A 23,400-nucleotide genomic window follows, 5' to 3' on the forward strand; every position below is an offset into this window, starting at 1 on the left:
AAGCCAAATGGATCGATATTATTAAAAATTTGGACCTTAGAAAAATTGTTCTCACGGATCAACAATGTACATGGGCTAGTAGAAGAAATAACCCGATGTATGAGAAATTAGACCGAGTGTTGGCCAGTGTTGAGTGGGAGCATGTGGAGCCCTGACTCGTATAGGATCTGATCACACGCCATCATTGATTGGTTCTAGTCATCAAGTGCATCTCGCTAATAAGTCTTGATTCTCTTTTGAATTGTCTTGGTTTCATCAAGAAGATTCAAATGATATGGTGGTGGCTGAATGGACTGCGGTTTCTAATGGGGACACACCTATCCTAACTTGGCAAAACAAAATTCACCATTTGCGATGTTTTTCAAAGGGATGGTCAGAAAAAATTAGTATACAATATAAAAAGGAAAACAAACGTTTGTTAAGCATTATTGATGCTTCAGACATCCTATCCGAAACTAATCCACTGAGTTCTTTTGAAAGAGAGGCGTTGAAAGATGCAAATGAGCGCATGAATAAACTTAGACGGGATGAAGAGACCAAATGGACTCAAAGAGATAAGATTAAGCGTACAAAAGGGTGGAAATAACACTAATGATTTCCATCTCATTGCTAATGGTAAACAAAGGAAGAAGAAAAAAATTCAGCTAGAATAGGATGCATGAACCATAGCTGGAAAGAATAACCTTAAGGTTTATATTATAGAGTTTTATAAAAAAACTTTTTGGTGCTTCTGACCGAAATAATTTCTCCAGGATGGAAAGAATACACGCATGACATTTCGCAGTTGTCAACAGAGGAAAATATCCTCTCAACAGCCAACTTTACTGAGGAAGAAGTGCATGAGGCTATTTCTCATATGGAACATAATAAAGCCTACGGGCCTGATGGTTTTCCGACGGAGTTTTATCGACATTTTTGGGATGTCATTAAAAATGACCTACTGGCTATGTATAGCCAGGTTTAGATAGGAGAACTACCGTTGTTTAAATTGAACTTCGGGGTTATTACTCTTCTTTCCAAAAAGGAAAATATGGTGCAAATCCAACAATATAGACCAATATGTGTAGCTTTAAAGTTTTTACGAAAGTTGCCACTGATCACATTTCAGACTTGGATCATAAGGTGATTAGACCTAGACAAACTGCATTTGTGCCAGACAGACATATTTTAGAGGGTGTTGTGATACTCCATGAAACTATTCATGAGCTTAATATAAAGAAAATAAACGGAGTACTTTTCAAAATTGCCTTTGAGAAGGCCTATGACAAGGTAAAGTGGCCCTTTCTACAACAACTATTGAGGATGAAAGGTTTTGATCCCATATGGTGCGAATGGATTAAAAAAATTGTGCAAGCATACTTACTGTTGGAGTAAGGGTTAATGATGATATTGGCCATAATTTCCAGACAAGAAAGGGGTTGAGACAAGGTGATCCTCTGTCTCCAATACTTTTCAATATTATAGCTGATATGTTGGCGGTCCTCATAGCTCGTGCTAAGGAGTAGGGACAAGTTGGATGTCTCATTCTGCATCTGTTTGAGGGAGGAGTATCCATTCTTAATTATGCCGATGACACCATTCTATATATGGAACATGACATTGACAAGGTTGTCAATATGAAGCTTATTTTATGCATTTTTGAACAAGTATCTAGACTTAAAATAAATTTTCATAAGAGCGAGCTATTTTTGTTTGGTAAAGCGAAGGTGGTGGAGCATCAATATAAGCAAAATTTTGGATGTAAGTCTGGGTCTTTACTTTTTAGGTACCTTGGTATACCTATCCATTATAGAATTCTTCGTAATTCAGAATGGAATCCGGTGGAGAGCCATTTTGTTTCTAAGCTTGGATGTTGGCGAAGCAAATTTATCTCATATGGAGATCGACTCGTTCTTATTAATTCAGTTTTAATAAGCCTACCAATATTTATGCTTTCTTTTCTCGAAATTCCTAGAAAACGACTTGATTTCTACCGCTCTAGGTTTTTTTGCTATCGAATGAGAACAAAAAGAAGTATAGGCTAATAAAACGGAATATTGTATGCCGACCGAAGGATCAAGGAGTGTTAGGTATTGAAGTTCTTGATCTAAAGAACAAGTGTTTGTTGAGCAAATGGTTGTACAAACTTCTTACAAAAGAAATCATGTGGAAAGAACTATTACATAAAAAATACGTTAAGAACAAAACCTTGGCTCAAGTGGAAGTAAAACCAACGGATTCTCCATTCTGGAAGGGTCTTATGCGGGTTAAGAAATATTTTTTCAGTAGATTTTACTACAAAGTTGGAAATGGTTCAGCGGTGCACACCAATATCCGCCTTTAGATAACATTGTTCAACACAAAATATTTTGTTGGCGGATGTGCTAGCACAAACACCTCTAAACATTTGTTTTAGGAGTACGTTCAATGAACATAAGTGGAACAAATTTTTGCATTTGTGTCAACGGCTAATGGCGGTTACCTTTTGAAATGAGCAAGATAAATTCACATGGAAATTAACAGATTCTGGTTTGTTTACCGTGAAATCAATGTATTTAGACTTAATGAATGGTCATACTATGTTTCTTCGTAGATATTTAAGGAAACTAAAAATCCCCCTCAATATAAAAATATTTATGTGGCTCCTAAGTAACAAAGTGTTGTTAACTATGGATAACCTAACTATACGGAATTGAAATGGATGTCAAAAGTGCTGCTTTGTGTGATTCTAATGAGGGCGCCGATCATTTATTTCTTCCGTGTCCTTATGAAAAAAGTTGATTGGTGTATGGTCTACTTAACCTACAATTTACCACCTCGTGCTAATATTACTAATATGTTCGGTAATTAGTTAAATATGGTGGATTAAAAGGATAAAGCTAGAATACCTATTGGGGATTTCTACTTTACGTTGTTCTATTTAGATATGCAAAAATAATATTATATTTAACAACTAGAAGGTACCAATTTTTTTGCAGCTTATTCGTCCAGCTGTGCACCAAATCCAACTATGGGATTTCCTACCCCTACAGGAACAGCGGGGGATATGGTACGGGATGCAGTCGACTGCTGATGGTTGCTCATGAATTTTTTTTAGGCTGGCGACATACATTTAGAATTGAGAAGGAATATCTTTATGATGTTTCTACTTTTTGTGTGGTTAATATTTGTCTCAGCCTTACATGTCCTTGAATGTAAACTTTGAACAGCTCGTACTTTTAAATAAATGAAACACGGCGGGATTTCGCTCCCCATTTCGGTAAAAGAAAGAAAGAAAAACGACAATTCCCGAGTATTGCGAGAACAGATACCTGCAAATTTCAATTCGGCCCACCGGAGTACACCGAGCGAGCCCACAAGAGGCCCGACAGGCGTAGCCACGACCCACAGCACAGAATACGGCCGGTTCCGACGAAGAATCCACCACGCGGCGGCGGCGGCGGCGGCCGTGGCGCCCAAAAATCCAACCGCCGCGCGCGCGCGCCCAAAATTGCCGCCGCCCATTTCATCCCCTTCTTCTCCCTCCTCGCGCCGCGCGCCCACTCCCTCCACCGAGCGCCCCAAGAACTCCCAGAGCCCCATGGCGCCGCCGCCGTCACCTCCCACCGCCCCCAAAACCATCGCCGACTTCTTCGTCCGCCCCGCCAAGCGCCTCCGCTCCAGCGCGACCGCCACCGTCATCCCCGCCGCCTCCCTCTCCTCCTCCCCCAGCCCCTCCTCGCTCTCGCCGGAGCAGCGTCGCCGCGCCGACACCAACCTCGCCCTCGCCCGCGCGCGCCGCAACCTCCGCCTCGCCGAGTCCAAAGGTACCATCTTCCACGCCCTGGGCAATCCCCCCTTAGGTTTCGATTCGCGCCCGGCTTATCGGCTCTGTAACCATCTGCCTGCGGGGGTTGTAGCGTCCGGGGGCGCCGCGAAGCTGGAGGAGCTGCTCGTGGAGGAGACGTGGCTGGAGGCGCTGGACGGGGAGCTGCGCAAGCCCTACGCGCTCGACCTCTGCCGCTTCGTCGCTCAGGAGCGGACGCTCGGCAAGGTGCCGGTCTACCCGCCGACCCACCTCGTCTTCCACGCGCTCCACACCACCCCCTTCAATAACGTCAAAGCCGTCATCATCGGCCAGGTACCAAATCCAAAGCTACTGAACTTGTTGCGAGAAAATCCAGTCTTTACTTGACATGCTGATACGTGGTAGAGTAACCGTCATGTGTGTGCTTCTTTTGCGGTGGAACGGCTTATTGATTTGGCATGTGTGAAATGCTGCATACCTGGGGAAATGGTTATTGGGTTTATCACCTATGGTGACTCGGACAGTGCTCGGTTTATCATAGAAGGTTACAAGGTTCTTTTTTTGTTAGGGTCCTCTTGCTAGCGTTGTCACATCGAGCAAATTTGTAGGGTACATTGTTGTATGTTTTATCATTACTTCATTCGTAAAGAACTTCGTGTGAAGTCGGTCAATAGCAATTTTGCAGGGTACATTGTTAACGAGAAGGTCCTGTTTGTGCTTGACAAGTATATGGTAGACGAACCATCATGATGTGCTTCTGTTGTGATGGAATAGCTATTGATGCTCCGTCTGTGAAATGCTGCATCTGCATACATAGGCGGGGGAGATGGTGAATTGGAACAATCATCTATGCTGCCTCTGACAGTGCTCTGTTTAGACTAGAATGTTACACTGTACTTTTTTTTTTGTTAGATTGCTCTTGCTAGCGTTGTCACATTGAGCGATTATACGGGATACATTGTTTTATGTGAAATCATTATTTGATTCGCAAAGAACAGTGTGAAGTTGGTTATGAGTTTGTATAATGTGTATTGTTATGCTGTGGAAAGTGTGTGACTTCACGCGAGCAGCAATCTTCAGAACCCGGAGAAGAGTAAATTCAATACCTTAGTGATGATCACGTCCTGGAGTATCTGGCACGAACGAAACGGACGGGTCTTCAGAAACGAGTACAAAAGCATGCAACAAATCATCTCACAGATTAAATGGAATGCAATCCAGTGGACATTGGCTAGTCGGGGTCGTTTCAGACTTTCAGTATCTCCATGGCTGTAGATACAGGCTATTTGCAGGTCGTAGATTCAGGCTAGTTTTTTCGGTTGTTTTCTCTATCGTGGGGATGACAGTCTAGTTTCTAAAAGTTTTGCTAGTTGCATTTTCTGAACCTGCTATATCTGCTGTGTCCGTGTTGGTCGTGTACTCTTTGCCTTCGGGCTGTTTTTCTTCTATCTATTTATTCACATGCAGTTCTCCTGCATGATTCGAAAAAAAGTATGTGGCTGTTAGCCAGTTGGTCTGACTTTGGTCTAGAGTTTATCTTTGTTACCATGATGGCTGCTGCATGGCTAATGATGTTGAATTAAAAGCCTGGATAAAGTAATCTGCAGTTCCATATGCAGGAATAGAATCTATTGCTTCGGTTCTGCATATACCATATCATGCCACACTAACTAATTTTGGAGCTAGCTTGTATGTTTGATCAGTATGTCGTGTCACAGTAACCTGCAGTTACATATGGTTTTCATTTATCTTTGAACCTACTTGGTTGCTAAACATACCATATAATTTTCATTTATCTTTGAACCTACTTTGCATCTTTATTTCATGATATCTGTTTATCGCACACTAAGTTTTGATTTTTTTTTGTGTTTGAAATCTTTCTTTCTATGCTTGCTTTAGTATTGTGGGTCATTGCCTCACGTAATAGTTAATGATGCCTGCCTAATAATAGCAGTGCGCAGGATACCACAAGCTATTTTTTTTTTTTTTTTTGCAAAATTGGATGAATTAGTTTTCAGTATTTCATGTTGCTGATTGTCTACTTTTCAGGATCCATACCATGGTCCTGGTCAGGCCATGGGATTGTCGTTTTCAGTACCAGAGGGGATCAAAATTCCTTCAAGCTTACAGAACATGTTTAAAGAGCTGCATAAAGATCTAGGTTGTACTGTCTCATCCCATGGGAATTTGGAAAGATGGGCTGTGCAGGTAAGATGGTTTGATATAACATTATAATATAGTAATATATAACACATACAAATAAAACAATGTGTTTGCTCTCCTATTTTATCTTAATATTAACTAGTAAGAGTTTCTAATATTAATTCATGTTGCAATAGGAGGATTGGTATGTGCATATATACCATGAAATGTTGTACTACCTCTCTCCATAAAAGGATGTCAAAAGTTTTTTTTTTAAATTGAAATGTATCTAGACACTTTTTAGTGTATAGATACATCTGAATTTAGATAAATCTTCGACATCCTTTTATACATGGAGGTAGTACATCTTTTCATGTGTTACAATCCCAAAGGGCTCAATCAGTCTTGCAGTTTCAGCGCAGAGAGGATATCTATCATGTACCACAAATCATGTGCTTTCAGTCCAAAAGTTCCTGGAAACAGTTTTTGTGTCGGGTTTTGGAAATCTAATCAGTTGAACCTCTTTCTTTGAATACTAGTTTCAGCCAAAACCCATTTCAATATGCCACTACAATTATCAGATGAACCAAGTAATTTTGCATTTTCTGGTCCTTTTATCCCATATAGGATGCCACAGAAGCAATTGGTTTGCTACACTATATTTAGGCCGAACAATTAGATTGTATTAGAAATCCTGAATGGGCAACAATGTGATGCTAGACCTGAAACAGTCTAGCTTTATGTGTATTAAAATTAAATGTAGAAAATAATGATGGTGCGTCCTATGGCCAACTTGTGTTACTGCTATTTTTCTTAATTCCTAGAAGACCATAAGTTTTCTTTTGATTTTTTTTTGGAGATGTTCACTAACAAAAAAAAAACATGTATCTTGCAGGGTGTTCTTATGCTCAATACTGTGCTAACAGGTATGGCTGTTTTCCTCATCAGGATGAAACATATGTCATTCCTTAGCTATCATATATGTACCACCAGTTTAAATTAATTTCTGCACTTGAATCTTGATTACAGAAACTATGCTTATTTCTTATTCTAATTAGTTGCACTTCACTGTATTCTGGTTTTCTGTTTTATTCTAGTAGCTTACTCTAGGCCGTTTGATATTTGTGGATTCTTTTCTCCTTAGCATTGTTGGCCTAGCATTAGTTGCACTTCACTGTATTCTGGTTTTCTACTCTAGGCCGGTTGATATTTGTGGATTCTTTTCTCCTTAGCATTGTTGTCCTAGCAGTTGTCTTTGCAGATAAAGGTTATCTTGTCAAATCTGCAGTAGCTGTTTGTCTTATGGGTGGGCATGGTAAACTATTCTGTAATTTTAATTGGGGCTGCCGATACCCTTGATGCTGAATTGGAATTACGCTGTCTAGTGCCCCGTTCACTCATGCTAGTGTGAAAGTATGACCTTGATATTGTTGCATGCTCTACTGATTAATCTTTTAATTCATACTCTTTTAGTGATGTATATTTTACAGTAAATTTGACTTTTTTGGGAGTTGCAGCTTGCTAAAGTTTGTTGATTTCATTTTTTTTCCTGATCAGTGAGGGAGCACCAAGCCAACTCTCATGCCAAGAAAGGATGGGAGCAGTTCACTGATGCTGTCATTAAGACAATATCAGAAAAGAAATCAGGATTAGTTTTTCTTCTCTGGGGAAACTCAGCTCAAGCTAAGATAAGGTATTCTTAATTTTATCTCGGACTCTGCAGAGTTCAGACTGTAAAAGGAAAGTTTCATAAGCTGGCCATCGACAACTTGCTGTTCCTGATCGTTATATTTGGACCTCAGAAACACATAAACATTCAGAGTACGTGCTTTTTTTCTTTTTGCAGACTAATTGATGAAACTAAACATCACATTTTAAAGTCTGCCCATCCATCAGGCCTGTCTGCGCACAGAGGTTTCTTTGGATGCAGGTTTATTTTCTTTGCAATTCTAGTAAATTCTCTTCAATGATTTTGGTGCTTGTCATAAATGAAAATCTGAACTCCATCCCTTATAAAAAATAAAAATAAAAATGATGAAACTACATGATAGAAATGATAAACGTATTCCAGTTGCATGTCATTATGTCACTAGTGCGGGGATTTGGGTGGCCACAAGAATAAAAGGACGATTACCATTTACAATATCGAATCACTATATTCTTCACCACTTGTGGCATTCTGTGCAGCACCGTAAGGTTTGTTTGATGCTAGGCAGTACGAAAACCCACTAATGACCTGTATCTTTGTTACTGTACATGTTTCACTAGTGGCTTATACTATGAACAAACCTTTAACTCTACTTGCACCATGATCTTGTGATACTGTCCGTCCATGCTGAGTGGCGCGATGAACACTCATTGCTTTTGCCTGTCATGTCATGCCTTAACTTTCCCAACTTGATGTTACTTTTCCCTTTTCACTTACTGCTGCTAATGCCTGTGCCTAATAAGGAACTTCGAATCAGATCGTGTTTATGGGGCCAATTCAAATAAATCAAATGGTTCTTTCCCTGTGTTTATCCATCAATCTTTGGAGACTTTTCTCAGCTACTGAATTTTGTATTTTGATTTCTCCTGTCGTGCCAATCTTAAACCCACTACTGACCTGTATCTTTGTTACTGTACATGTTTTGGTAGTGTGTTATAATGATCCACCCAATGAACAAACCTTTAACTCTAACTGCACCATTATCAAATGCTACTGTACATGTTTTGGTAGTGTGTTATAATGACCCACCCAATGAACAAACCTTTAACTCTAACTGCACCATTATCAAATGCTACTGTCCGTCCATGCCGAGTGGTGCGATGAACACTCAACTTTTGCATTTCTTTTCATGTCTTAACTTTCCCTTGATATTACTTTTCCCTTTTCACTTACTGGTGTTAATGGCTCTGCTGCCTAATACGGGACGTCGAATCCGATCGTGGCATCGCATGTCCCCAATTCAATCAAATCAAATGGTTCTTTTCCGTGTGGTTATCTTTCAATCTCTGGAGACTTTTCTCAGCTGCTAATATCTGCATTATGATCTCTCTTGTCATGTCAATCTTAAACAGGCACTTTTCGCAGACGAATCAGATCCTGGAGAGGCTAGGGCTATCCACCATCGACTGGCAGCTCTAGATGGCCATTGGAAGACACCATGTGACCTGTCCGCATGCCCGATAACCACCGCAGTCCATTCCATGGAAGGTAGATGTCGCGAGGTCCATCGTCCTGGGCCATCATTTTGCAGCACAACTTGAACCACTTGGCTGCAGGAAATGCTACTCTACTTGGTGCTGCTGCATGTATAGGGCAAACCCAACTTAGCTTCCTCTCTCACCCTCCGGTCATACCCTACCTATGATGATCTGATTATGTTACACATTCATGTCAAACGCTGATGTTTTGTCTGCTTCGGCTGTCGTGTACGTGCAACTGCTCTGTACGACTATATGTCGGCTGCTGCTGAATGTGTCACATGGCAACTGGGCCTCTTTTAGGTGTTATAAACTGCCGTAAAGTGAGATCTTCCTTCCTCATTTGGGATCGATAAGTTTATAATAGCTACAACTGTCCATTTTGTGGAAGTTAGATGTCGCGAGGTCCATCGTCTCAGGCCATCATTCTGCAGCGCAACTTGAACCACTTGGCTACTAGAAATGTGGCTGATCTACCTAGTGTTGTTTGCACATTTTTTTTGCAACCAACTTACGAGTAGCTTCTTATCTCATGCTCTGGTTGTACAAAGATGATCTGGTTATATTACGTAACTCGTGTCAAATGCTCCACCGAAAATGTTTTGGCTGCTTCAGCTGTCGTGGAACGTGCAACTGCTCTGTACGGCAATGCGCTGACGGCTCTATCACATGCTACCAACTGAGACCTGCTTTCTTAAGTTTTTTTTTTAATTTTAACTACCGTAAAGTGAGATCGTCCTTCCTCATTTGGTATCTATAGATAGCTTTGTCCAGCCACTCGCACCGATCTGATCCCTCCTAGATTTGCTCCTAGACGCATCACCAACTCGTAGAGCCTACGAAATCAGGCCCTCCACTCATACCATGAGAGTTGAGATGCCTCTGGTCATTAACATCACGACAAGTATCACACAGTTCGTCGGTACATCTCGTGCGTATGCACCATCTGGGATGGCACGGTGTGCCGCCAACGAAGCTTGGATGGCTTGGAGTCATGAATTTGGATGAGTTTGCCATGGCTTTGTCTACGTTGGCATTGGCCTCAGTGGAGGACTCCGTGAAAATTTGGGCTGCCTTCGGCAACCCATGTTTCGAGGAAGATATGAACATCTTTTACACCGCCGCTTCCATCACTGTTGGCAAAAGGTGCAAGATACCTTTCTGGGAGGCTCCTTGGCTTTGTATGAGAAAATCAAAGAGATTGCCTTGCTCATCTTTGCCATCTCTAGAAGAAAACCTTGTAGGGTCAACCAAGCTTTAAAAAAACGCCTAGGTTGCAAAAATCAAGATAGGGAACAACTTCGCTGTGCAAGCAAAGAACAGAGCCGGTTTGCCACCACTTTATCAATTGTCGCTACACCGTTCACCTTTGGAGATCCATTCAAGATTTGTTCGGCATCCCGACACACAACCATCCATTTGGGAGGGTCTTTCAGTCTAGCATTGGTTGAGCATGATGATGAGTGGCTCCACAGCCAACCGCAAAGCCGTCGCCTCCCTCACGCTACTCGTTCACTTGCGAGCTGTAGAGCGAACGGAATGTGTGGGTTTTCCACAACAAACATGCGCCGCCTCTAGTTATCATCCTAGATAAAATTAAGAGACAAGCCCATTTATGAATAACCGCGGAAGCCAAACCTTGGGTGAAATAATGTTGGGAGGGTAATTGTTCATAATTTTCTGTTTTCTGTTCAACTATTTTATCAAAACATTTTTTTCTTAATTAATAGATTGAGGTATCCCCGTTTCAAAAAAAAATACGTATCTCTAGTTTTGTGCAGCTAGCACGCGGTCGCATCTCCGAAAGAGCATTTTTTAAATAATACATTTTTTCTTTATTTTCAGAAATAATACTCGATTTCAATTTTTTCCACAAATAATACACCGTCGCAAGGGTATCGGGGTAACGCACCCCGAGTAGCAGAGAATCTGCGTAGAGCCCACCCCAATTGAAAGTAGTTGGGTTCCTCTACCCCAATTGGAAGTAGTTGGATTTCCCTACCCTAATTGGAAGTAATCGGATTCCTCTACCCTGAGTAATGGAAAGAAATCGGGTTCCTCTACCCTAATTGAAAGAAATCTGTTCCTCTATCCCAATTGGAAGAAATCGGGTTTCTCTACCCAGATTAGTGCAAAAAGTTGAGGGCAGCCTCGTGCGGCGGAGAGAATCAGAAGAACTTGGGGTACCCCTATCCCGACTACCTTTAATTGGGTTTGTTGTTCCTGATTCCTTCTTATTGGGGACACATCCCCGATAGTGTATTATTCGTGACAAAGATTGAAACCGAGTATTATTTATAAAAATAACGAAAAAAATATTATTTTAAAAAAATCGCTCCGAAAGAGCCGTGTCCGGCCATCCAGCAGTGGACAGATCAAGAAACGGAAGCAATGCCACCGAGTTAGGAAGCTAATTTAGGTACTCCAGGGTAAACGGAAAGATCAGTACAACAAAATAAAAGTTTGCATGCAGAGGATGTGCGCGGGTATTTGCGTGCCAAGTTTGAAATCTGAGTACAAAAGTATATGTAACGTAGGCAAAAACGAACAAGCGTACGGTGCAAGGAGTCTGCAAAATTCCTCTACAAGTTTTATTATTTTATCTTATTTATTTTTGACTAGGCCACATACGATTGTATTTTTTGAGTTAAAACTTACACGAGTATATGTATCATTGCGGTGTTTATGTGCCTGACTTATCTCATGATTTTTCGAAACTTACATATACGAATTTTTGGGGCCGATTGTGATTCGACCGAGTTATGTTTTTCGCTCTCTAAAATACAGTCTGCTTCTAGACTGATCTGACATGTACTCCTCCTCAATCGCACCCGACCCCGAGTTGAGTGAAGTCCTGACTCCTGCAGAGATCTCCGCATGAAAACTACGCCTGCCAGCACGGCGGCCGGAATCGTCCCACCGGCAGGAAAAGTGAATCGTGGCGGATCTTGGCCGCGGACTTTCCTGGCGTCAAGGGAAGACGAAGACTAATCGCTGCCGCCACATTTCTGGAACGGTTTCTTTCTTTTCTTCTTCTCTTTTGGAAAAGAGGATGCTGCTAGTGATTACGATTTACGAGTAGCGAGTCCGGCCGGTCACGCGGTTCATGCAGACTTGAAACTGTCAGCTGCCAAGAGCACCCACCGAGTCTCCGTTGTTCTAGAAGAGGAAAATATCAGCCGCGCGCTGTTCAAGCTCCAGCGTAGCAGCCATGGCCGACTAATCAGCCTCTCTACCACTGTACGCCATGACAGGGACGGATGGACCTGCGTACCTGCCGGCGACGAGTCCTGCTCCGGTTGGTCTCCGCTCCAATCTTCCGGGATTCGGCCAGGGAATCGGATCAGTGTCATGAAAACATGTACTGTACGTCAGTACGTGCGTGCGGGCTCCTCCGGCCGGCCGGGCGACGGCGACGTCGACTGTTTGATCGATCACCCGCTAGGTTGTGCCGACGTCGTAAGGATGCGCTAACCAGTCACATGCACGCACCGCCGCCAGATACGCGCGTACGTACGTACATGTGACAGATCACATTTGGCGTTGAAATGGCACGTACGTTATGTGTAGGGACACGTTAGGGTGTACTTCCTCCGTCTAAAAATAAGTGTACATGCAGGTTTTCTAACATAAATTTAAAAAATGGAGTGAAAAACATATTAAGAAGATGCAAACCAATATGTCACTCCTTTTCAATCGGCAGCGGAGGAGAGATGTTGCCAAAATCCTACACTACTTATAGTTCATCTTGTCATTTCCGCGTAAAACTTTGTCTCAAAATCTGTTCTTCAAATAACAAAATAAACCATAAGTAGGATTTGGGTTGGATCTCACCTGGCACCTTACCAGCGAGGTGGCCGAAACCGATCTTGCTCTCCCAGGGCACCAGCCTTTCAACGCCAACATCCTTGTGGTTAGTGGCGAAGCTTCGAAGAAAATCTTGGACGGGCCAAACTAAGAAAGACTATGTTAACAGATTAACTAGTTTTCGCTCTCCGGCCATTTTTGCTTCTAAAATCTTAAATAACATCTTTGTAGCTGAAGTCTCCAGAGTTTTCAACCTCTATGTTAACTGACAAACCATTTTTAAGATAAGTCATCTTCCATCTCCAAAATTCTTCTATCCTTGCCAATGGTACCTAAACTGCAATTTGTAAACACTACATGAATAGCGCGCTGTGCCGACGGCCCCGAGTCCTCGTCGTAGTCATAAAAGGTCATCGGCGTAGCGCCGAGGGCCACCGTCGGCGTAGCTCCTCGCCGAAGGTCCGCCTCGGCGGTCACACGTGGTCCCTCAGCGTAGACGCGGGCACCTTCAGCGTATAGACCCTCGGCGCAGGCCACACCGCCCCGTCCATTAACTTCAAATTTTCTGAATTTTTTCTCTATTTTTTTCAAAAAAAATCGCATTTTTTTCAATTTTTACATGTAAATTTGATCAAACTTAAAATATGTTGCATTTTAACTAAAGCTTAGGGGTCTTACATTTTGGGAGACACGTATCTATACCTAGAAAAGAAGTTACACGGTTAACTGCGTCACCAATCTCACGTACGCAAGTAGAATCTCTACTACTTAAAAAGAAGGAATATGTTCCCCCTTCTCCCCCTGTTTTGGTCGTCCTTTTGGTCGGTATCGCATCGTTAGCACCCAAATGGGCTAAAGCCCAACAAATACTGGACGCGATTACACCGCCGCCCTAACTGACCCGATTATGCCGCCACACCCCCCAGTCCCAGCGCCGCCCTCGAGGATGCCGCCTGCAGCGAGCGAGACGCCACCTTCACTACGCCTGCCGTCCGTGCACTCGCCCTGCCCAACTCGAGGATGGCATCCGGCACCACCGCCCTCCCAGACACCTCTCCCGCACCGCCCAGGCTCGCCCGGTGCCTCTCACGTCCTGCCCCACCTGCCCTTCTGCGACTAGGAAATCTAGATGATTTGACTCAAGTTGCAAATCTGGGTCATGCTATAATGTTGCCGCCTCTGGAAAACGTCACCAATAAGAGCTGTACCAGCGCCACGCCAGGTAATTAATCTCTCCTCATTCCAAAATTCGTTTCCCCAATTGTACCAACGGCAAGAATTTTCTCATGGCACTATAATACTTAGTACTGTTCAGGGAAGGATATTATTAGAGAGAACCTGCACTGATAAGAAAATGTTCAGTGAACTCTAGAGGTCCGTTTCTTCTGGGTAATTACCATGCTGGATGACTTCGTGACTGCAGTACTGAGTTATGTTCAGTGAACTCAAAAGGTTTATTTCTTGTGGGTATTAACATATTGGCTGATTACATGAATGCAATACTAAGTTTGGTAGCGGGTGATTTTTGCCTAAGCTAATGGATTTCCTTATGATCAGACTTTGTTGGTTAATTTGTTACAAGTAAGTGTATGGAGATATTTGTCCAATCAGATAACCGGATAATCTGTTATTGCCAGATATTAGACATAACACAAATCCTACTTCAGGTATATTTTCTAAGTTACTCTTCTTTTGTAGTACTACATATGTCTCGTCTTCACCTAATCCATGGGTTTACTAGGTCCTGTTAGTTTGGCTAACTGTCTACTAAACTGATTTAGCCACTGAAGAGGGAAGGAGAAGTGAATGGCAGGTAGTCAGCTTATGAAAACGGAGGCCATGGAAACAAAGGAAATCAGGAAAGTCATTTTAGTGCTATCACCTGCTTGCAATTCTAGGGCTTATTGGCTTATTTAGAATATTAGGTATGTGCGCTCACACTTTGTCCATAATCTCCTTGTATGGTTTCTGAAACGGCTGTTAGAGAACATAGGATAGTCATAACAAAGAAGCATGGAGACAAACTTTTGTATGGCTACTGCATCCATGGTTTCAAATAGATTGTAGTGTTCTGACATAGCTTTAACGCCTCCAAGATACATAAATATGTTAAGCGCGGTGTCTGTTCTCTTGGGGACTTGTAACTATAACCTTCTTTTCTATCAATGCATTGAAACGCAAGGCTTTTGCGTTTTCGCGATTTTTTTCCTTATCCTATTTAAGATAAGGGCCTGTAAGTTTCATGTTGTTGTGTCATATGTTGCGTAGTAAACTGTCGTTGTAATAATTTGTATCGCGTGTATAATGAAGTTTAATACTTATTTCTAGAGTGATAGCATCATTGTTGATCTAGCAAACACACTAACAAAACAAGGAATTGTTATACTTCACTTTAATTTCAGTGGAAATGGGTAAATTGCTAATGGAATTATCTTGGGAGGAAGATAGTGTTACAACCAAGTGAGTTGAGATTCATCTGTGTTACTACTTCGAGGTTCTGATGTCACTTTAATGTTAAACATTTAATTTTCTCATGGACAAATGTAGCTTAGAAATTTAAATAAACATACATGGTTCATAAACCTCATTTAGACTACTATGCCAGTGATCATCTGCTTTCTGAGGAAGCGAAGGACAATTCCAGTAGCGCAAAGTCATCGGACTTGGAGATGATGGAAAGGCTTCCGCTTTGGCATTAAATCATGAGATAAACAAGTGTGTATTTTTTATTCTCCTATTATTGTCTAATGACTAAAACTGTGGGATGGTAGTTCTTTATTTCTGAGCAGCTTCATGTTCCTGGTTCTACAATTACTTGCAGCATAATCGAAAACTAATTTGGTTCGCAATTGTTTAGACTGATGATCTTTGCAATCTACTGTCTATTCACTGTCTCCTGCTGACGCTAATGCTGCAACCGAGGTCTACCACCAAAACTGTGCTACCCTCTCCAACCGAGTAGCCACCACCACCTAGGCCGATCGGCCACCATTGTGCTGCTCAAGAGGTCTGACCCCTTCGCTCCTCTTTCATTTGTTTCCATCTGTAAATTGTTTGAATGATTGCCAGTGATGAATGGCATACAAGATCATATATCTATAGTACTGATCTTTTACTTCTCTTGCATTTGATACAAAATTGCTGGTGAGTATGACTTCAAGATGATGTCGTTAGAACAATATCTGCACATAACATATGGTATGGTATTACGAGGTGCTTTGATCATGAAGTACATATATGTTGAAACGGTATTTGTTTGATTGTTTCTATATGCAATTTCCTAATTATAATGCATGGGTATTCTAATGGTGAATTTGTCCTATTGCACCACAGTTCTTGTTCTCAAAGTGAACTCACGAATGATCAACAAGTGTGTCGTGGATTCATTTGATAGTACCTTTTACAAATGCAAAACACAGCTCAACCTCGATCTCGACTAGCTAGCTACAACGCAAAGATAGGACAATTTAATATGTTCTTACTGATCCTGGTAGTTATGATTCAGAGTTAGTGAGATCTCCAAACGAATTCTTGGGATAATATAGGATTGTTTCTATCGTGCACAGCAACAACAGCCGGCCCTGCCCGTGGTATTTAAGAGGTTGGAAGCCTTTGAAATCATATTTATCTTCTGAAGTAGGACCTATTGACTGCAGATTTTTTTTTGGTATGTTCCTTGTGGGCATATGAAGAAACTGTTTTTATGTACTATAATTACCTGATAGTCAAAGTGGAAAAAGAACGCATGCCTTTTCTCTGAAAACATGGTTGTTTGAACTTTGAAAACATCTATCTTCGATCTGACATTGCAGAACGTAGTGGAGTATCAGAGAACTATGTCCAGAGTAGAGATTGAAGCTCATTTAGAAGCCATGCTTGAGGCTTTGTCTGGTCTTTTTGCAATGAGTGAATGGGGTCAATTGATGGAAAAGCTATTCTATTTTATTGTGAAAACGTACTTCTCAATTATAGTTTGTTCAAATAACCAATAGCAATATAAGTCATTAGGAAGCAAACCTATCTTTTGTCTAACTGTACACTTTTGTTTGTTTGTTTATTTCATGCGTTGGTATAGTAGAAAGGGTCATGGATTAGTCTTGGATGATATCATTCAGTTTTTATGCTTCACTATGGTCTGAGAAAATACAAGATGTCATGGTGCCTGGCCAAAACTAGAGGTGTGTACCAGTTTGTTTTTTTAGTTTGCCTTCTTACATACTGAATTCTTTGTCGATCTGTAGGTTCATATCACACTGAATAATTATATTTTGTTTCACATTCTTGACTCAAGCGTAATGTCAGGGTCTTCGATGGCATCACATCCAACTTGCATATCGTCGTCTCTAGGATCTTGGATGAGTGGAGAGCCTGGGGCTGGGTGGCTTGCTGCGGTGGGACCCGACAACAATAATTATTTTTGTGTTTTATGTTCTGCTCTCGACCAAAGCACGCAATAGTGTTGTGGTCTGGCCCTTCAGGTCTAATTAATTCCAGATTTGGACTTTGTTTTCCCTCTTAATCTTAATGAAATAACTCCATTTAACTAACTTTTGTTCATATGTGTTGTTTCATTGTAGGCCTGCCCATGTATAAATTAAATATTTTTATCACCTTCAAAACAAAGAATTAGTTTGCAGCTTAGGATTTTTCTCACCTTCTATAAAATACATAATGCAAGGACACGGTTCAGACTTCAGAGAGTAATTAGCAATTCTTATTAAGAACATCCAATTGTTTTCCTGTGATTTTGACAAGACAATCAAGTTTTAGAAACAAAACAAAAAAAAACAAAGAGTGACACAGTTAGCAACAAATGCAAAATTGTCAAGAAAGGGAGCAAGGGTGGATCTGATACGTCACTAATTTGTCTAGCTGATCCTAAAATTTAATGCGGACAATAAATAAGTTTCAAGTTTCATGTATGTGCAAGTCAGATGAGATCAAATATAGACATACTATGTTCACTACAGCATCAGGGTTTTCATGTGAGAGCTCATTAAAAATATCATATGTATTTGAAAACATGTTATTGCTTCCTCATATCATTTTATGAAGAGTCAACACAGTGGTTGCACGTTGTCGATATCTGGCATTCCAAAAACACTTTAGCAGCGATGCTAAGAATATTAGTTTTGTTATTGCAGGCGTTAATCATGAAGAGAGTAGCTCTCGAGGTGAACATGCTTTTTTGGACCTTGTAGAGAATATTGGATATGATAGGAAATACCACGAGACTTGCACATATGTAATTGCGAGATTATGTATTCTGTTTTTTTTTGTTTTGTTTCAGCAGTCCATGTAAAACATATATATGACCACATATTGTACACGAGCACAACTTGGGCTGGGATAAAGCACAATACCAATCCTACTATATGCACTGCTGTTGGTGCATGTTTTACTGGGCGTTGCTTCGCAAATGGTATAAATCAGCTGGATGTTCTATTAAGGGTGTTCGCTGATGGTTGATGTTTGTATTTTAAATATTTTTACTTCTTTTTACTTATTTTGTTACCTGCGGCAAGGAGAATGGGTGATTCTTCCGCTAAAGAAACAAAGATGGATGATTACCTGATTGTGCATCAACACGATGTTATACTGTGCAATGAAAGTTCTATTAGCATCAACACGTGCAATGAAAGTTCTGTTAATATATATATGCAGAAACAGGGATCTCGCCGGGACAATACTGCGCACGCAGTTCAGGGATCCCATTGGGTGTTTGCCGCCGCCATGGTTGATGTCGGCCTCACCAGCGCATGCGTGTAGGTATAAAAATATTAACCGGCTATACAAGTTGGGTGTATTATTTGGTAAGAGATGCAAATAGCAAGTTCGGTGTATTAATGTATGCTTATGTGAATATAATGGAGAGAAAGAGTATTTTACATGACATGGGTAATTTTGGAGCTACTTTTTTCTATTTTACCTTTTACAAATAAAAATTTCTTGGCAGCTATATCCTTCCCGTTTTCATTGTTTATTTGCATTGCAAATTTACTTTCAGGTAAAAAAAAAAACCTTGTAATTCTTATGCTTATGCATAACTTCATCTAGCTGCCTTTTACACTACACATTCTGTGATAGGGAAGTTTCCTCAGTTTGAGCATCTTTCCACTATAAGAACAAATATTCACTTCTGGAATTTTAGTAACTCTCTTTTCCCGGTGTCAAGAATAGATGCCTACGCAATGGCCTTTCTTGCATTGCTACAGTGTGGACTTTAATTTTGTTGCCCAACCAAGGAACATGTTATTTCACCATGAAATTGAGAATCGATCTTGTAGTGGCTAACCATGTCTAAAATAAATCCTTATGTTGAGAGTTGTCAATGATATAGCAATAGCTGCGTTCGATCTATATATGATTCATTCCGTTGTTTGCTATATATACATGAGATCTTCGTCCAGGAATTTTTTTAGATTCAACAACTGGCGTGTGGAAAGATCATCTTGTTCCCTCAGATGTCATCCTCATGTATGTTCTTTAATTATGGTTGCCTCCTGTATAAGCACCTTTAAGATGTCTCACAAAATGCCTATAGATACTGTATGTGAAAACATGCGTTCAGAATAGGTTAGGAGAAATGTCATGTTTGAGCTACTTCATTGGAATAAAAAAACTAGCAACAAAGATATTTTTTCTGCCAAAATGATGGAAGACATGAAGCTCTGAAGTAGAGCAGGAGTTGGAGACACTTTTTTTGTATGTGTGAGTTGTAAGGGTAGATTTAGGAGGGTTTTGACTGATAAGATCGTGTATGATCTATGTCAGATCTTGTACATATTATTCTACCTTCTATAAAAAAAATATGGATTTAGCCAAACTTGCTGCAATTGGTCAAAAATGACGGGGATGGTGAAGTAATCATATTGATATTTATATTTCACTGCATCATGATTTGTGCTATTTGATGCGTTTTGTATGCAAAAGTTGGTTTATAAGCCCAATATCTCTTCTATACATAGGAACAGTTATAGTTTAGTAGTCTGTAACTGGAGTTATTTTCATTATTTCTTCCCTCCATCCTGTATATATAGACGTTTTTAGTGTATATATACACATGTGGATCTGGATAAATATGATACATCTAATTCAGAATGAAGTGAGTACATTATATTAAAATGTTGGATTGGTTTTTTCTAGCCTCCGGCGTATAATACCACGATGGTGCGCGCAGGTGAGAGGGAGGAAGATTTATTCCATTTTTTTGGTGGTTGTCCTCACCCGCAACCATATGTCGACACAGCCAGATTTGATGGGGCCGGTGAAGAACTAGGCTTCCCCAATGTAAAAGTGATTATTGTAGAACTTGGAACCAAGCAGATGCACAACAATGCCTTCTTGTTATTGCATTCGATAGTATCATGTTGTAGTACATTTTGATATCTCTGATTTATTTTAAATTTTCATAGTGAGTTGTGAATTATATATATACATTGAGAAATGAAATTTGAGAACCCGTGGCAACGCACGGGCATTTATACTAGTAATATCTAAACTGGAGTGTTATCGTTTTTGTATACGCAGGCCGTATACAATGCGTCGCAAGCCGGGGTCGGTCTCATTTCGGGTCGCTGCCACACCGGACCACCGGCATGGACGTGCTGTTTCTCTATAATACCGTGGGCACGCGTCGCGGGTTCAGGCCTGCCGCCATCGGCGGATCCGCCGCCGGATCGACGGACTGATCCCGCCGCGGTCCAAGTCCGGCGAACCTGTCAACCCCGACCAAGCCAAGCAAGTGGCCGAGGAACCGAACACCACCCTTGCCGGCATGCCATGCGCGCCGTGGCTTTCTCGCCGCCACGTTTCTCTCGTGAACCCAGCAGCAAGCGCGAGGCTGGCGTCGCCCGGCGGGCCGTTTTTGGACGTGTGTCCCCTCTCACCTGATGGCTACCCTCTCATCATGACCTTGATTCTCCCCGGGATCTGAGTGTCGTCTCCATCCACACATGGACGGATCCTGCAACAGTGATAGTAGCTTGGCCATTTACACACCATCGTCTAGAAGCAGTCACGATTTGCACGAAGCTCACAAGATCTTGACCTGCGGAAAGTGTAGATCCGTTAATATCAATTCTACTGAGTAATTCAACAGTACTTATCTGAAATTGTCAAAAATTAGATACATTTAGACACTAAATAGCATCCACGATGTAGGGAGTATATCAAACCAAATACGCGTACACACGCAAATAACGAAGTTTCACGGTAAAAACATCGTAAAAACAATTACTACTCAGAACAAAAGGTAAATGAATCGTCAACGAAACATGCTATGGCTCAACACCCCTAGTAGTAGTAAATAATAGGGTGTGACTAATTATCTGCTGATCGAGAAATAAGCTAATTGTCGCTATCGAATCTCAGTTCCAACTCACTAGTAGCTCGAATAATGAAGCAATCCAACGGTAAAGGGCACGTGAATCATGTTGTAACTCATGCCTAGCATGAACCACGATACAATCCAATGGCCTGTATATTTTTTCTCAGTTGCAACCCCATTTACAACTAGAAAAATCTCGGTTGCAACTCACGGTAGCATGATGAATCACGGTGTAATCGAATGTAATAGAAGTCGGTCAACGACTAATCTCAGTCGAGTGAGCTGCTAATTAGGAAAACTACGACAGAGCATAAAAAAGTGAGGACCATAGACCATAAAACTGAAAGCAATGCCACCCACATTTTGCTTCGGGCTGAAAATCTGAAAAACAATCTACGGAATTGGGGACCACAATACACGGGGCAATGATAACCACATCAGGACGGAGATAGAGCGGTGTAAATGATTCTTTTGTGTGACATAATGGCCACCTCCATCATCAACCCAGCAACACCACGAAAAGTGAAATAAGGAAGGTTAAATAGTGTTCTTTCGTGGTTCCCTATAACCCTTGCCCCCCGTCCCAAAAAGACCATAGGAAGCGAGACGAACCAGTGGAGGCGCAAAAACATCCTCAGTGTCTAGGGTTTCCAATCGTCTTTCTCGCAAAAAAAAAAAGAGTACAGGAGTACCACTTGGTATATGATTTGCAACATACAGCATTTGTTAATTTAGGCCCGTGCTTTTTTGTTTCCGCAGAGATCAATATACCATGTACCCTTTTTGTTTTTGTCTGAAGCAAATGTACCAGGTACTGTAATTTCCAACTTAAACCGGTATACGTACGCTGTACACGTACTAGTAGTACCAACTTACCCCAGAGTAATTAACTCTGCTGGCTCCATGGCACAAACTGGGTAGCTTTCGGTGGACTGCCTTTAGAGGATCACCCAGGAATAAACGCCGTCCTGTACGTAGCATCATATCTGTGATGCGCAGGTAAATACGGGACGACGTACGTGCCACTACTTAACTCGGCTACGGCCTTGGCATCAGTCTGTGCGATCTTCTTTTGTAACTTTTCTACGAAGATCACACTGGGCCAGGGGGCAGCAGTCGTACTTCTGATCTTGTGGGCATGACTTCCAATCAGGGCTTTATTACCCTGTTCGGCGCAACGATCTTGGCTCTTCTCCGCTGTTTAAGTCAGTATAAGAGCATCTCCAGCCGCGTCCCCCAAACCGTCTCTCAAACCGCGCCGGATTGAGCGTTTGGGGGACGTGTTTTGTTCGTGCCGCGTTTGGGGGACGTCGCTCCCCAGCCGCGTCCCCCAAATGCCGCCCCCAAATATTAAAAGTATTTTTTTTGGCTAGAAAGAAACTATTTAATAATATTCAAATCGGTTGAACATAAACAAATTATATATAAAACTTCGAAAAAATATAATTAAATACATATAAACTATCTACTTCTTCTTCTTCGCTGATGGCCCCGCCTCGTCGTCGTCATCGCGGTGGCGCTTCCTCGCTCGTCACCTCTTCCGAAGAGGCGGTGTCGGCGCTCGACGCGTCGTCGTCGCCGGTGCTCGTCGGCTGCGCCTTGGCCTTGGCCTTGGCCTTGGCGGCCTTCGCCTTGGCGGCCTTCACTTGGCCGCCTTCGCCTTCGCACGGGCCACCGCCGCCGCCGCGGCCTCGCTCTCTTCTTCCTCCTCCTCCCAGCCCAGCCATTCCTCCTCGCTGTCAACTGGCGGCGGGGAATCGTCGCCGCTGCTCGGCGTCCTGGCTTTGTCCCACCAATGGCGCCAGCCAGCAGGCTTTCCTCGGCCGGAGGTGTCGGACGGGAGCCGGGAGATGTAGCTCATCGTCGCCGGAGGTGTCGGATGGAAGCTTGGATGAATGACGGCGTACGTACGGGTCTTATTGAGCGCGGATGAACGGCGGCGCAGAAGTCGAAGAGAGCAGCGGTTGCTCTTCCGAGGAGTCGGCGCTCCATTCCGGCGGGGTTGGCGCGTCGTCGACGCGCTTGCCAATGCGACGGTTCCGCTTCCTGTCAACTGCACCGTCGCTACGTATGTGGCGGTTGAGCGTCCGAGCCGCTGACGGGTCGTCCCCGCGCCTCCTCGCCTCTCATTTCGTTGTGTCCGGCGTGCCCGGTGCGTCTCCTGTGGGAC

General features: G+C 42.2%; 1 protein-coding gene across 1 annotated transcript; it reads left to right on the forward strand.

The window, feature by feature from the left end:
• Positions 1-3,559: 3,559 nt before the first annotated feature.
• On the forward strand, positions 3,560-9,436 carry LOC124671136 (uracil-DNA glycosylase, mitochondrial-like). Its single transcript, XM_047207556.1, has 7 exons — positions 3,560-3,785; positions 3,879-4,099; positions 5,816-5,974; positions 6,804-6,834; positions 7,466-7,601; positions 7,755-7,838; positions 8,969-9,436. The coding sequence occupies exons 1-7, from the start codon at positions 3,560-3,562 to the stop codon at positions 9,033-9,035; spliced, it is 924 nt and encodes a 307-aa protein (XP_047063512.1). The 3' UTR covers positions 9,036-9,436.
• The last annotated feature ends 13,964 nt before the right edge of the window (positions 9,437-23,400 follow it).

The sequence above is a fragment of the Lolium rigidum genome, chromosome 7 (assembly GCF_022539505.1).
Source record: "Lolium rigidum isolate FL_2022 chromosome 7, APGP_CSIRO_Lrig_0.1, whole genome shotgun sequence".
Taxonomy (NCBI): Eukaryota; Viridiplantae; Streptophyta; class Magnoliopsida; order Poales; family Poaceae; genus Lolium; species Lolium rigidum.